Source organism: Phragmites australis, chromosome 18 (genome assembly GCF_958298935.1).
Source record: "Phragmites australis chromosome 18, lpPhrAust1.1, whole genome shotgun sequence".
Classification (NCBI taxonomy): Eukaryota; Viridiplantae; Streptophyta; class Magnoliopsida; order Poales; family Poaceae; genus Phragmites; species Phragmites australis.
Genome location: NC_084938.1, coordinates 1263451 through 1278751, shown reverse-complemented (window position 1 = coordinate 1278751; position 15301 = coordinate 1263451). Strand labels below are relative to the sequence as shown.

Sequence of the window (15301 nt, the reverse complement as noted above, 5' to 3'; positions counted from 1 at the left end):
ACCTTGTCACTGCTAGCCGCCGTGGATGTAAATTACTTTCAGGTTCAGGTTACAGTTCTTGCTAGCTACTCCTTGCTGACGGACCTGCTGTGATCCTACCTTGTGAATGTACCAGGGCCCGCTGTCAGGCAGGCGGGGAAAAAAAAGAACACACTTGGAGTTGGCATGCAAGCTCAAACGAGGTAAATCAACGCAGCTCAGCATTGGCACAATGAGCATCTGTAGATCACAGGAAACATTATGCAGTGACCAAATGCTAATTTAAGGGATTCAATAGAGATACACGGTGCGAATTAATACAGGTAATCCAAGATAAGAAAGACGCCTAAGACACTAGCACACAATTGTAACTACACACTCAGGCAATGGGTTACAAAACGTAGGTAATACAGGTGTAACTAAGATCGCATAGCTACAGCAAATGCAGTTAGACTCTCCTGCCTGAACAGAATTAAACCTAGTGGAATTGGCTTGCAGACACATCTTTTTCAAGTCAGGAAGAAACGAACCGATCCATCGATCTTTCACCACAGCAACGGTAGCAGTAGCGGCAGATGGAGGACTCCACTCCTGGTCAGTGTAACTCTGGCTTGGTTTCAGGTTCAGGATCCGGAGGCAGTCACCTTCAGATCACCTGAAGGCGTCCTAGACGCCTCAGGTATCGGTTGAGCAGGAGATGCCCAGCTCTGGTCTGCTCTGTACGCTGAGGTTAAGATGTCCGTTGACCTCTGGGCCGCTGAGCTGTGCTGCCCTTGTTCGCTGCTGTGGGTCTCAGCGCTTGAGATCGGAACGGCCGGAGGTGTCTGGGCAAGGGTGGGTGCTGTGTCTACCCTCGGCTTCTTGTTCTTCTGCTCCAGTTGATAGCTTGGCAGGAAGCTTCCGACAACAATCTGGCAAACAGACTCAACTGTCAATTACAGTACATTTTTCACAGCATATAAAGGCAGACCATCTGAAGGTCTCATCACAGACAAATGTTACTCAAGATTACAGTTAAAAGAACGAAATGGAATAATTCAATTAGACCAAGCACGGTATGTGTTCAGTTGTAGAATTGAACTTATAGGCATTAAGATCTCTTAGTGGGCAAGCAAAATGTACCTGAACAGGACTTGCTGCCACCAGAAGTCCTGCAACTCCACCACCCACAACACGGCCATCAGGGCTGGCAAGAGACACACTCATCCCACCTGATCGACTTCGTGTTCCACTATTTTCAGTTGGCATGAAGGATCCAGACAAGGACAGCAACTCAAAGCGTCCCTACGACCAAAAATAGGACATCCGTTGGAATTAATAGGAGCAGTCAGAATCCTTTGTATCCACACATCCAAGTGAAACCATGCTCACAGTAAGTTATTTTGTGTGTCGAGCCTTGAAGGAAGTAAAAGAGTTATACATGGCTAACCTCATAAGTCAATGTGCCACCAGAGGAATCAGGCTGACGAAGTGTAACGTTTGATATCACACCATTTGCAGAGAGAATACAAATAGCTCGTGGTCCTTGTTGAAGAAATGATATAACCTTCATTGTCACATCCTGAATCAACAGGAAAAATACAGATCACTCTTTCACAGAAAGATACAGATACCTCAATAAAAGGAATATTACAACTGTAGCTATGAGAGGAGTAGTAGAGGCACAGTGCTTAAAGAGGCAAAAGTAAAGACAGAATTCATTTGTCTTTATCAAATTTGACACCAGTGCCAGAAAAGATCTATTCACCTCTTCTTATCTAATCGGAATAAATTGAAAGCAACACTGAAATGACAGCATTTTGAGATGATGACTAGCTTTGGTGCATCTTGTAAAAGCAAAGCATGTAAAATTTAATGCACGGCATAACCTTTGATCTGTAAGTGATCATATGAACAAAAATTTGTGACATACATAAAATTATGCAGACAATCACAACAGAATTTTAAAAGCAGCTCCATATAACTAGTGATCTATGAAAAATGATATTTCAGGAGAACAAATCTGACAAAGTTACATATACTGTCCATCCAGAATTCAGAATCCTCCAGCCAAAACCATTGAATGAGATCAAGTGTATACAGCCAGTTGTACACAGCAAAGATAACATGTAGATCCCTACCTCACCAGGAGCGACAGTAATTATATGTGGAGTGAAATTTGCACCAGCAGAACATGACACCATGCCACCTGCCAAACCATGGCGCGGTTAACAAAATGACAACAAAATATAACGAACCAAATTGAAAGCTCAATAGGAAACTACCAAACGTAAATATTGCCAATTTACCAGAAAAGACATTTACACTACTTTGATACTCATATCCATCAGGAAATCAGGTTGGTACAACATCATCAGAAAGATGAACATCTCAAGCTACACCATATCCGGCAGATGTTTCATTAACACCGTATTCTAGTAGCACATGCATTCACTATACATGCTCAGTCCAACCATACTAACTTTCACCACCTGCAGTGCAAAACAGACGCGTCTGAACAATGTCCATCGCTGTCGCGTTCACCACGGCGACACCACAAAGACAGGGATGACGAGAGGCACCACAAGGTACAACCTAACCAGGAGGATCTTCGCACAATTTACCTCCCTATTTGGTTCCAGAAATAGTAACCACCAGCAACACCATGCCACCCCCACAACGGCAGAACCCCACCACGGAACAACAAGAAGCCTTGAGAGCAACCAACAAAATTGGGGGAGGATTCAGGATATGCCTCCATCTGGCCCCCACTTGCTCCCCGAGCCACGAATCTTGGAACACACCGACCAGCCTGAGCCTGAGGTCCTTGACCATCAGAACTATCCGATCATGCAGCACGGGCTGCGTAGAGCGGAGGAGACAAAAATATTCGGATAAGAGAGGGACAGACACAGACAGTGTCATGACAAGGAGCGAGCGAGTGGTGACGCCGCGAGCCAATTACTACTCCTGCCATTGGCCCCTTTCCAGCCGCCCAACCATTCTCTAATCGATTAATTTCTGAAGTGAACTAGGAGAGAAAAGCGAGAGAAAACCCAAACTTTTCTCTGGAGCAGTATGTAGATTAACAAAAAATAGATTTTTATGGGTTTAATTGATCTAGGAGACAAAATTGGGGAACAAAAGATGCGAGCTTGCGTGAGCGAGAGATGGGGGAGTAGACTGATACCGAGTGAATCGAAGTGGAAGCCGAACTGCTGCTGCTTGCCCGCGGCAGCGGCGGCGGCAAAGTCGAGGGGCCGGCCCCTCCCGCGCTTCATGGCTGCGCCCACCGCCGCGGCCGGCGTGTACTGCCCCGCCGCCACGGCGACTGCCATCGGCGTCGCGTTCAGAGGCCGGATCAGGCTCCCGTCCGGCCCGTACTTCCTCGGCCTCCCCCTCTTCTTCGCCACCTTCATCACCACCGGCGCCAGCGCCACCGCACCCCCACCCGCCGCCGCCAAGGTCGCCATCCCCGCAGGCGGCGACACGAACACACCGCTCGAGCTACCCTTCTCCTCCGCAGGCGACTGGAAGCTTACCGTCGCCTCCGGCGCCGCCGTAGCTGCTGCTGCCGCTGCCGCTGCGGCCATAGGCGCAGGCGCAGCACTCGCTTCCCCCGACTTGGCCTCCATGCACGCAGCACTCCACACGCGTCCACCTCCCCCAAGTCCTAGGGTTCCCGCCACGAGCTCTCGCCATTGGAGCTCACACAAAACAGCCCCATCTCTCCTCCCTCCTTGAACCCCCTCAAAAAAAACAATTTTTTTTACACCAAAAAATAAAACCAAAAACACGCAAAAATCCACAAATATTCTCCCAAAATTCCGCGGACGACGAAAAATCCCAAACTCGCAGCACGGCGAAGCGAGGAGCACGAAGCCGAGGGAGCGAGGCGAGGGAGCAAAAGGGGCGACGGAAATGGGGACGAAATAAAAAGCCAAAACTAAAAGCAAAAAAGGAGGTGGGGGGGAGGAAGCCAGGGGGCGATGCAAATTGGAGTCCCCAATTAAAAAACGAAATAGATTAGATTATCGGGGATATTAAACTAACGCGGCTCCCCGTAAAGAAATCAAATGTATTCAACGCGGACATCGAGAACGAGGGGCAAAACCGAAAGACGTTAAAGGCTTTGGCTTAACGCGCTTAATTAAGCGTTGTTAAGAGGGACGGGGATGGCTGTTTGGGCGTCGTTATGGGATCGATTTACGGTTCTGCCACTGAGGGGGTCGCCGGCTTGTCGCATGCGCCAGCTGCTTGCCTCCGGCGAGCTAGTCAACCATGTCAAAGCCTACAGTGACACACACAGCTCGGATCCAATGTTTTTCAACGGGCAGTGCCTTTTCGTTTTGGCCAACCAGGTCATACTTTTTCCGTAGACTAATTTCCCTTGCAGAAATCCATAAATTGTACTCTCCAGTCTCAGTGGGTACAGCGATTAAAATTTTGTTAAAATTTTGGTGGAATTTTATAAATTTTATGAATTTCAGAGGGAAACGAAATATCTAATTCTAGAATTTTCTTTCATTGACATATGAGACATATATAAAAAATGATCAAAATTTCATAAATTTTAGTCTTTTTGCCGATGAACGAAAAAATTGTAAAAAAAAAAATTAATCCATGGTGATGCATGTTGTTTTTCAGATATACATAAATTTTTTAATTACAATGATAAGGATATGCTACTTTATTACTTTCATGTCTCAATTAGGTATACGCACTTTTGGTGGCGCCGTGGAATTTGGTTTTCAGATAATGGCATTTTTTATTAGAATGAGGAGGATATACTACTTTCTTACTTTTTCATGTTTAATTTCGATTTATTTCAGCTCAATTAGAGTTTTTTTCCCTTAAAAAGAGTAGATGCAATAATTTAAATGGAATATGCTGATTCGATCCTTAGAAGAACAAATTGGTCTTTTACTGCATAGGCAAAAAAATATGTGCATAACATAAACATTTCTACATCTGATACGGAGTGAAAAATAAAGAACGCCACAACTTGATGTATTAGGGATCTGAACGGAATATCTATGGTAGCTGGAACCACCGCCCTTTATATATTCTTTTCAGAAATTAGAAACCTATACATATATCCACTATTTTGTGCAAACTACAAACATAAACGAGACAAAACCCAAAAAATAAAATAAAAGGCATGCGCCGAACTCCCAACTAAACAAGAAAAGCTGGCGCTCTCAAACAAAGCTACAGCTGCTCGACTGACATGGATCCTTATCTCACCAAATGGCTTTTCATAAACTAATAATAGAATTCCTTTCAAAAAATAAATTAATAGTTCCTCCGTTATCAAATAGATGTTGTCTAAAATACGTGCAGTTAAACTTTAAAAACTTTGACCACTAATATAAACAAAATTGCTAGTATTTGACACATAAAAATAATAGTAATAAAGTTATCATAAAAATATTTTAATATCATCTGATTTTTATCAACTTTTATCAAGAAATAGTTGTTAAAAATAATAATCAAACGTAATTATTGAAGACCATATCGATATCTTAAACTATAAGTAATAGAGAACGAACATAGTAATAATAAACTTTCACCCAAAACAATGCACAAAACGACCACGCATGTCACAGATATATAGAGAGAGGAGCAACGACGAATGGCCTTTTCTGCACGGTGAAATGCATGCTTTGTTCCAAAAAAGAAAAAAAGAAATGCATGCTTGGATATTACTCCAGCTGGAGGAGTAGTTTTTCTCTTCTGTGCGTTGGAACGTGTCCAAGGAAAGGTGAGCAGTGGCGCGCTGCACATGCATGCATGCATGCATGTGTACGGAGGCCAATGGAAGGCGTAGCTTTTACGTGATCACTGGGCTGCAGACCAGTCGGTGGCCAAAAGAATCAGACAGCCCCCATGATTGAACACACCATGAGAGAGAGAGAGAGAGAGAGAGAGAGAGAGAGAGAGAGAGAGAGGCCATGAGAGAGTTTGTACCTAGTCAACTGTTGGATAGCCTGAGCTTGTGTCCAAACTCCAAACTGAACCCTAACAGGCGGTCAACATTCAGCAACTAGCCTTGTCCTGACACTGCTGCTGATCCAAGGAACGGAGACGGTGCATGCAACCAACCGGCGGGAGCCATGCATGCATGCACGCATGGGTCCCGTCCCGTCCAAGGCGCCACTTCAGGTTTCGCGTGCCGCTTCGGCCTTCGTGTGACCAGTTGAGCGGCGTCAGTGCACAGATGCAAAGGACTTCCTGCAGCTGACAGATGGTCCCCGCTAAATACATTTATCTGGTCTAGATGGCAACGGGCCTATCTCCGTCTACATTTAGTTATCGGGAGCGGGAGTAAGTTTTTTCTTATCCCATTCTCATAGTAAATTTTACGGTGATCAGATTTTAAGTTTTTAATAAGAATATAAAATTGAATTTCCATATATTAACAAAATATCCGTAATATAAATAAGTAATTTATTGATATATACGAGAGTAATTAATATAAGATGGGTTAAATATTATAGATTAGAAAAAAATATAAGAGTAATTTATTATTTTTTCTTCGTAATTTTATATTTGTATATTTATATACTAAGAAAAATAAATATATATGTAATATTAAGGATATAGCGAGGAGCGTCTTTCCATCTTCATTTCTATATAAGTTGGTGAGGAGATCCTTCCGATATGCTTCTTAATGAAATACGTGCAACACGTTCTCGAAGAAAACTTTTGTCAGGTATTATCTTAGCTAGATTCATGTTGAAATTGGAGTGCATTCCAAGGGAGAGGCAGTACTGAAGGTCGAAAGTTGAGCAGTTGAGAAAAGGAGGGGAGAACAATTACTACTCCTTTGGTATTTTTTATTCAAAAGGCATACTAATTATACACACTCACATATGCATACATTTAGAAAAGTCCAGTCATGGATACAGCTCATCGATCTTAAACAATACTTTTGCAGTTTTCCCTCATGATAATCTATTAAACCTTTCGTTTTCTTGCAAGGCAAGTATGAAAAAGATATGAATTAATTTAGTAGGCCACAAAAACATAAAGATTTCGTGTGGTGGATTAGGATGAAAGCATTTATAATTCATTATTCATTCATGAATGGTGGCAATCAAGCGACACCATGGAGTTAGTGGAATTTTTAGATTTTGACCATTTTCAAAAACTTTTTCTATGTATAAATCTGTGAGAAGCGATATCTAAAAATGAACACTTTTTACAACGCCATAACTATTGACACCATTGTTCAATAGCATGACGTCTAGTCACTTATCACCGTGATAGCTGTCACGTATAATTTTGCAAGTCTAACATAGATCATACATGATAGCTATCACGGCAACGTGCTATCCAACTACGACGCCAAATGTTATAGTGCCATACAAAATGGCTTATTTTTAGAATTTATTTTTGCAGAGATCTAGGTCAAAATGTAAAAATGTCAATACCCAACGGTCCATGAAAGCCTCACAAGACGACATAGAATAATCGGATTAGTTGATGATTAAGATAGACCTAATGCATGGTATGCTTTACTCCAACCTAGCTCTCTCTAATCTATCTACCCTCTGATTATTAATCTATCTAATAATAAATAAATAACAGAGATAAGAGCTAGGGATGATAGGCACTCCACCACCTGTTTACCTGTGGGAGGACAAGCAACCGAAAAGCAAGGCGTTTTGTACTTAAAGGATGTGTGATGGGCAAGTGGATATCTTAATGACTTCATTTGCAAATAGAAAAATGAAAGGTGAGAGTTAAGCACCACTTAGTCACAAAGTTAAGTCCGTGATTAAGTGTAATGCTCCCTAGCTAACTGAGGAGCCCTCAAAATGGCAACGACAGCACAAACAGAAAAAGAGGGAGAAGAAACTGAACGAGTCCATCAGCTATTTTGTTGGTTTGCACACCTGGATTCAAGTGTTCATACACGCGTATTTACCTGTTATTCTCGAGTTTGATGCAAACTGATCCAAAAGCACTGAGTCTGGAATTTAAATCACAGTTCAAGTGAAGCCTTGGTAGTTCGTATCCTGCAAATCAAGGGAGGAGAACCATGCATGATGCATCCCTGTTGAAGCATATTGCCAGCATCTACTCGACGTACGGCTTAAACTTTAAAAAAAGAATTCGAGATCTTCCCTAATTCAATCTTTATAAAAAAAAGAATGCCAAACACAACAATTGCCAAGGGAGTATATAACTATATATACACCTTGAAAGGATCCTATACTGATAATGCATTTCAATTTATGAAAACTGATGTTGATCAATGCAGCCCAAAAATGATCGTATCATAATGTATGCAAGAGAACTGACAAGTGTGCTTTTCGTGTACTTATGCGTTCGCTGTGGCGCACTAGCCAAGCTGATGATCAACATCACATGCATGCTGTGGTCCAAGCTACTTAATTACTAGTACTAATTAGGCGCCTAACCAGCGTGATTATGGATAATTAAACTTGCCAAGAAGATTATCCGCTGCACAGTGCGTCTCCCCACATGGTTTCTGCATCTCTCGATTGTATATATGGTAATTGGGTTGCTCCTCCTCGCATGGGCATATTCCGCAAACTTTTCGCTCCCTTTATTTGGCCACGCAAAAGGCAACTCCTAGCAGCTGATACTTCATCCTCGCAAGAATGGGATAGATTAGTGGCCTGCAAAACGAGTTCCAGCTTGCATGCATGCTGACGCTGCATCTCTAGTTGAGTTCAGGTCCTGGTTAATCTTTGGCGAACAAGAAGAGAGCACAGGGCCGTCTTACCCGTAAGTGCAAATCCAAGAGCTCAGCAGCAATTTTCAATTCTTTTGATTTGATATTTGTAAAATATGATGCTAATATGACAGCTCATGTAACTGCTAAACAGGCGTCGCCTGCTTTACTAGGGTGTACCTGGCTAAATCAGGTGCCATCTTTTCTTGTAGAGTGTGTATCCAGGCATCCAGCACGATTACTATATATCCAACAATGTTCAAACTCGATCTTGGAACTTTAATCAAAGGGATTCTCAGAGAGAAATAATATCACTACACAGTACAATGCCAGTGCATGACACATGGCCAGAGTCTGCCATGTAATCTCTACATAGATACACGCATGTGCTGCTGGTGCTAAAGCTGAAGCTGAGCCTGCATGCATGTATGCTCTTTTCCTCACACTTGGGACTGCTAGATCGAACAGCAGCTTTGACTGGAGTATGTTGTTCACAGGAGACCTACGAAGAAGCCATGCATGGTATCAGTTTTAAGTAGGTCGGCATAATTGCAAGCATGAGTCTCTCTGAGACATGCCAAAAGGCAGGCAGAGATCGACCGGTGATCTGTAGCTCCTGTTGCACGAGGAGAGGGAGATCGAGCTTGCTGGAACGCAGCAGCTGGGAGACTCGCCTGCCAAGTAAGCAGCTCTGTTCGTCAGGAGTACAAGTCAATGAACATGCTTCCGATGCTTTTGATGCTGCACAAGGAAGCTGCACTGCAGTATCGTTAGATGCTACTACATACAGATACAGCACTGCAATTTGCAGGCTTTGATTCTACCAGGAAACTGGAACTGGTTTGAAGGAACTTCTCTAGGTAGGTCATGCATCATATGTATGTGGATACTAGCTTGCAACTTCCCGACCCCAAACTATGCACAGACAAATGATTCAAAGATCCTTGTTTGCCCAAAGGGTATAAAGCATCATTCCCTCCTTGTTCAAGGCCTCAATTTTCCTAGGCACTGCATATGCATGCTCATGTGGATGAACTTTTTTTAGGCGCTTTGTGAGGAGAGTTATAGCTTCATATGCCTAGTTTTGAAGAGGAGTGTAAATAGTGCATTTTGTAATGCAATCACAGTTGGAAAAAAGTTATCATAATTGGGTGAAAAGCACCAAACAAAATAGCAGCGAACCAGATAAGGTACAAAGGAAATTATACACAAAACTATATAATCAACATATATTATAGGACGACGTAATAGTTCAAGCGGCCTGTATTATACAGGTATATAGAGTAGCTACATATGATAAGATGGCTAATAATTGTCTAGCAGTGCCAAAGAACTAGAGATTAGAAAGAGAGGAAGCAGGATTGTACCAATTCTTTTACAACATAATAGCATAGGTAGTTAGGTACTGATCATAGGTATTTACATGGAACTGCAACGGCAGTAGTAGGTAGATAAGATAGGTAGGTGTTTGCTCAATCAGAGGAACCAGGTGCATCAAACAGACATGTAGCATGCTCGTCGTTAAGGATGGTTGTGGACTCATTGAGGACCACGGTCGGTTAGTTTTCAACGTCCTTCATGTGTATTCGGTACTGCCGTCAGAATTGCCGAAGTACTCGGTATTGAAGCTGTCTTTCAATACTTCCAAAGCTTATGCAAACTTGTGCAGTATATCATTCCATTGTTGGCCTGTTCTCATCTAGCAGATCTTCGTTGCTATCATAATTGAAATCATACAGTTGGACATGAGCATGTATGTCCATGTGCTCTATTGCTTGCAGAGCCACGTTCTCTTCTGCGGTAGCTTGTGAAGTTGCTGGAAATCCACATAACTTTTGGGGCGATGCACCATACCTGGATAAAACTCAACATTAGCAACCTTTGTGTGCGTACAGATGTCAATATGAGTATATGTCGGCGCTGGAAGCTCAGATGCGGTCATTAGTTCATCAAGCATCATCTTGGGCGATAGAATGATTGGATTTGTGTTCTTGGAGCCTGGAGAAATACACAATGCATCATAAGCGCTATGTATATTAATGTATCTATAGACATGATTTTAGGAATGTTTTAGATGTACATGAAGGTCATATAGGTGTATCGATCTATCGCGTAGAATGCTGTAAATGAAGGGTGTCAGTGACAAGTGTCATCGAACCTGCATCTGTTGGGGTTGATGTAATCAGGTGCTGTATCTAATCAGCAGTGCAGTTCATACACCGTCAGATTGGCCTCATTCAAGTGCTTGATTGAGTTTCTGATCAAATGTTGTAAAGACTGTGCAAGTTGTCCTATGTGGCATAGCTGTTTGCGGATGTTTTTTTCCCTTTGTCCTCGGTGTCTTGTAGGGAAATGGATGAGTATTCTGATTTCACAATTACGTGCTGTTTGTAACTCAGTTGCCATGTTTAACCATCCAATTAGCAGTGTGCTAATTTTACTCCTTATACCGTGATCTCAAACGGAAAAGAATCGATTTTTTGCTGGATTCTCTTGATCAGTGTGTAGTGTACCATGGACTTCAATGCTGGCTATTTTCTCGAAGTAAAAGGAGAGCTCGATACGATCCATCTTTTATCGTGTTGATTGAGCAAAAAAATGTCGTTTTGATTGAGCTCGAACACCTCCGAGTGTGCAGTGACATAGTAGATATATTATCCATAAAGTAAACAATGTAAACTATACAGGTATTGTCGGATACCACCGAGCACCAAACACTTCCCAGGTAATCGGAGAACTGAATTATACAGAAACAAAGGGACCAGGTACTGCAAAATCATGTTACTTATAATATGAACATGCTGCACTATATATTATGTAAGAGGGCAGCTATTTTTGTTGGATAAAATCAAAGCATGCCGAATTAGCAGATGTTACAAAATGATGTATTTTAGTTTGTAAATTTTTTTCGTATGCCAGGTATACAGAAGTACAGCTAAAAGATGCGACAAATTAATGGTGTCTATTAGTTTGTAAAAAAAAAATCATATGCCAGGCATACAGATGTACAGGTAAAAGATGCTACAAAATAAACCTATCATCCATCAACACGTCAACCATCCTAACCAAAATATATAGTGCGTCAAAAATAACTTTTAACACTATTGGTTGAAGCAAAGAACCGAGAAAAGATAGTGGGACTAAAAAGATGGAATTTTATAAAAGGGAGCGAAGAACCATTCCAATTTATTAATCAGGATTTTTTTTATCTTCATATGTGTGCATAGTACAACCGCATTCAGTAATAAAAATTAGCTCTACCAATGAACCAAATCTAACACTCGAGCTGCATTCAACCACACCATTTAGAACCAGATTTCACAATTTGCATGAAAGAAATCACATGTGAAATACTCGGCAAAAAGTAATACGGAATCTATACTCCGGGTCTGTTTGTTTTTTATTATAATTTTAAAATTCCGATTTTATAATCAGAATAAAAATAAACAGATCGATTCTACAATTCAGATCTCACAATCTGGAGTCAGATTATGCCATAATCCATAATACAGGAAAATATTGCTTCTGGATTATGGATTATGGATTATGGCACATATTTACCCACCATGCCATTGCACAATAATGTTTTGCTCCTTTTCTCCCTTCGTTTTGTTTCGCTTCTTTTCTCCCTTCGCTGCTGAATACCACCGTCGAAAGGAGAGCACACCGCCGTCCCAAATCCGATGCCGCTGAGAATGGATCCGCGCCGACCAATCCCATGGAAGCGAGGAGAAGGTCGTGTCGAGCGCCCCAAGTATTTCCCTGTCAAAACCCCTTCGGATTGAGCTTGTCGATGTCATCTTCCCCAACTCCGATAGCTTGCGTCGTTGCTCCGACCTCACAAATTGCGCTGCTACCTCTCGGTCAAGATCAAGCTCGTGGTAAGCTTCATCGAGATCCCCTCCCCATTCCGCCGGTGCCAACCATCTTTCGTCCTGGCAATGGCGCGACCGACTCTGAGCGTCGTGGGCCGCCGCACCACCTCACTTGCCGCTGATGAAGCATCTAGGCCCCTAATTCGTGTTTTGGTAATTAATGATAAAAAAATATGGATTAACATGTTTATTTGAGTTATAAAGGTGTTGCGAAGCTAGAAGAAACATGTGTGAAAATTTTGAAAATGGCTGGCTCAAGGCAAATGTATAATTATAGGGTATTTTCTTTTGCCGGTTAAAGGAGATTTGAGAAAAAAATTGATCGAATTTCTAGGATAAGTGTTGTACTATTAAGAGGGGTTGATGTGCGTTTACTTGAGATATCTATAGTGCCACAATTGCTCAAGCTTCATCGAGATCTCCTCAACTTTCCCTCCGCCGCCGATCCTCTGTAGCGAAAATTTCCATATTAGGCTATAATTGTGATTTTGATGATTAGTGATAATATAGTCATTGGGACTAACATGTTTGTCAAAAATATATATTAGTAGGTATTATGGATGCAATACATCAAGAAGCCACAGCAGTCGGAACAAAAGTTTGATTGAATTGAAAAAGTATCAGCAAGATTTGCCCCACCGGCACGTGTACCCACCATGTACACCAAATTGCCGATCAAATTCCATAACATGGTTGAAACTGCTCCTTTCAAACTCACAGTTCGGATGAAGGCAGAAATGCGCTGTCAACAGAGTAAAATCTCTGCAATAGACCTCTCGTGTCGAGTAAAGGTGGCAAAATAGTGTATTGCATTGGCAATATAAAAAATGTTGCAATATCCAATAGAAACAAACTCCTTTTGCACTAAGAGATCCTCCATCTTGAACTTAACTCAGAGCAAAAACCATCCGGCACCAGTAGACGAAACCTTATAAACTCGAGGAACCAACTGAGAACAGTAAAAACAGTGAAGAAATTGGGAGACCTAGGGAAAGTTGAGGAGATTATTAATTGATCCGAGCTAATAGAACCAAAACCAAACTGAAGATGGACCGAGTTGGTGAAGCCAAGCTAATGAAGTCATTGAGCCTATGATGAAGTCGAGCCAAAACTGTTGAGCCGCAAGCCGAGGAAACCTGGAGCCAAGCTGAATTGTAATGTAGCCGAGCCACATAGAATTGACTCAAGCCAAGCTAAGCCGATTAAAGCCAACACCCCCTCCTGCTACTGAGTCAGCCCGACCACCCACTCGACCGGACCTAGGGTATGGGCCTGTCAAATCCCTAAAAAAATTTCCCCCTTTTCTCCCTCCTCTCTCTCTCTCTCTTTCCCTCTTCTCTCTCTCCCCGTGACTCGCCGTCCCATCGCCGCGCGCAGCGCCGCTCGTCGTCCATCGCCGCGCGCCGCGTCTGCCGTCCCGTCGCCGCGCCGGCAGTCCTCGCGCCCCGCGCCTGTGCCTCGCGCCCCGCGCCGTGCCTCGCGCCCCGAGCCTCCTCACCCCGCCGGCCGCTATAAAGCAGTGAACAGTGCCATCCCCTTCCTCACTTCTCTCTCTCATCGCTCTCTCTCTCTCTCCCGAGCTCTCACCGCCGCCGCCGCCCTCTCTCTGTGCGCGTCGCCGCCGGTGAGCTCCCCCCCGGTTCTCTCCTCTCTCTTCCTCTCCCCGAGCGTACCTGGGCCCCTCCTTGACGCCGGCCGCCGCCGTTCCCCGTCGCCGGCCTCCGCTGCCCGTCCCCGAGCCGCCGGCCGCCCGCCATCCAGCCCCGGTCGGCAAGGCCTGCCGCCTCCCTCCGGCCGCAGCCGCCCTCCGGTCGGCGCCCTGTCGTCGCCCTTCGCCGTCGGCCCGCCGCTGCCGCACCGGCACCGCCCGAGCCGCCTCTCTCCCTCCCGTTCCCTCTCTGCGCCCGAGCCGGCCGCCCCCTGCTCTCTCTCTCTCTCCCTTTTATCTCTCTCCCTTTTATCTCTCTCCCCTCCGTGCAGCTGTCGGGTGGGCCCGTTTCCTTGAGCCGAGCCGCTCGTGGAAGCCGAGCCGATCCCCGACCGAGCCGAGCCGCCCGCTGTCAGCCGAGCCAAGCCGGCTGCTGAGCCCACCGACACCGAGCCGAGCCGCGAGCCGAAAACCCGAGCCGAGCCGCGAGCCGAGTCCAGTCCGAGCCGACTCAGTGGAATATTCCTGGAATATTCTCCCTCTTTTCTTTTTCTGAATTTCTCCCGGCAAAACTTCCGAAGCCCGTTTCTCCTCCGTCCTAACTCCGTTTTCGTCGATTCTTCCACCGATATTCATCTAAATTCGAGATCTATCCAATCATGTCAATTTCATAATTTTTGTAAATTGTTTGGTCATTATTTTAATTGTTTGTTTGATTATGCTTTTGTCGATGTTGCGACTTTTAGAGGAAGGAGCATTCGAGGACGACCCCGAGAACCCGGAATTTGAAGGAGCAGGCGAGGACTTCAACGAAGGCAAGTCCTACAACCGTTGACCATGTTGATCCTATGTTTTTAAACACAACCCGTAGAGCCATCATTTCAAATAATAGGAGTATGCATGTTTAGATTAATAGCTATGATTCTTAAAGAAATGCTAGAATAGTTATAACCCAGCTTGTTTATCCCATGCCTTGTCATTGTTACCATTATTTCGTTGAAACCCTAGAAGATTTCCCAACATCAACTATAATGATTGTTTGGAAGATTGCTTGTTTACTAGTATGCTTAGGATTGCCTTGCTCAAAAGAAAGAACTAGATTATTTTACATGT

At 43.7% G+C, this 15301-nt stretch overlaps 1 protein-coding gene across 1 annotated transcript; it reads right to left on the bottom strand.

Annotated features, from left to right (window-relative positions):
- Window positions 1-238: 238 nt before the first annotated feature.
- Window positions 239-4072, bottom strand: LOC133899463 (AT-hook motif nuclear-localized protein 1-like). Its single transcript, XM_062340449.1, has 5 exons — window positions 3149-4072; window positions 2100-2167; window positions 1409-1540; window positions 1102-1263; window positions 239-890 (listed from the first exon to the last, which is right to left on the bottom strand). The coding sequence occupies exons 1-5, from the start codon at window positions 3591-3593 to the stop codon at window positions 603-605; spliced, it is 1095 nt and encodes a 364-aa protein (XP_062196433.1). The 5' UTR covers window positions 3594-4072; the 3' UTR covers window positions 239-602.
- Window positions 4073-15301: the final 11229 nt, after the last annotated feature.

Bases quoted from the DNA above. Each gene is read 5' to 3' on its own strand.
- LOC133899463 (XM_062340449.1), bottom strand. From the start codon at position 3,593: ATGGAGGCCAAGTCGGGGGAAGCGAGTGCTGCGCCTGCGCCTATGGCC. The intron at 1,264-1,408 runs GTTAGCCATGTA...TTTTGGTCGTAG, and splicing joins GTGGCACATTGACTTATGAG to GGACGCTTTGAGTTGCTGTC. The intron at 891-1,101 runs GTACATTTTGCT...TCTGTTTGCCAG, and splicing joins TGGCAGCAAGTCCTGTTCAG to ATTGTTGTCGGAAGCTTCCT.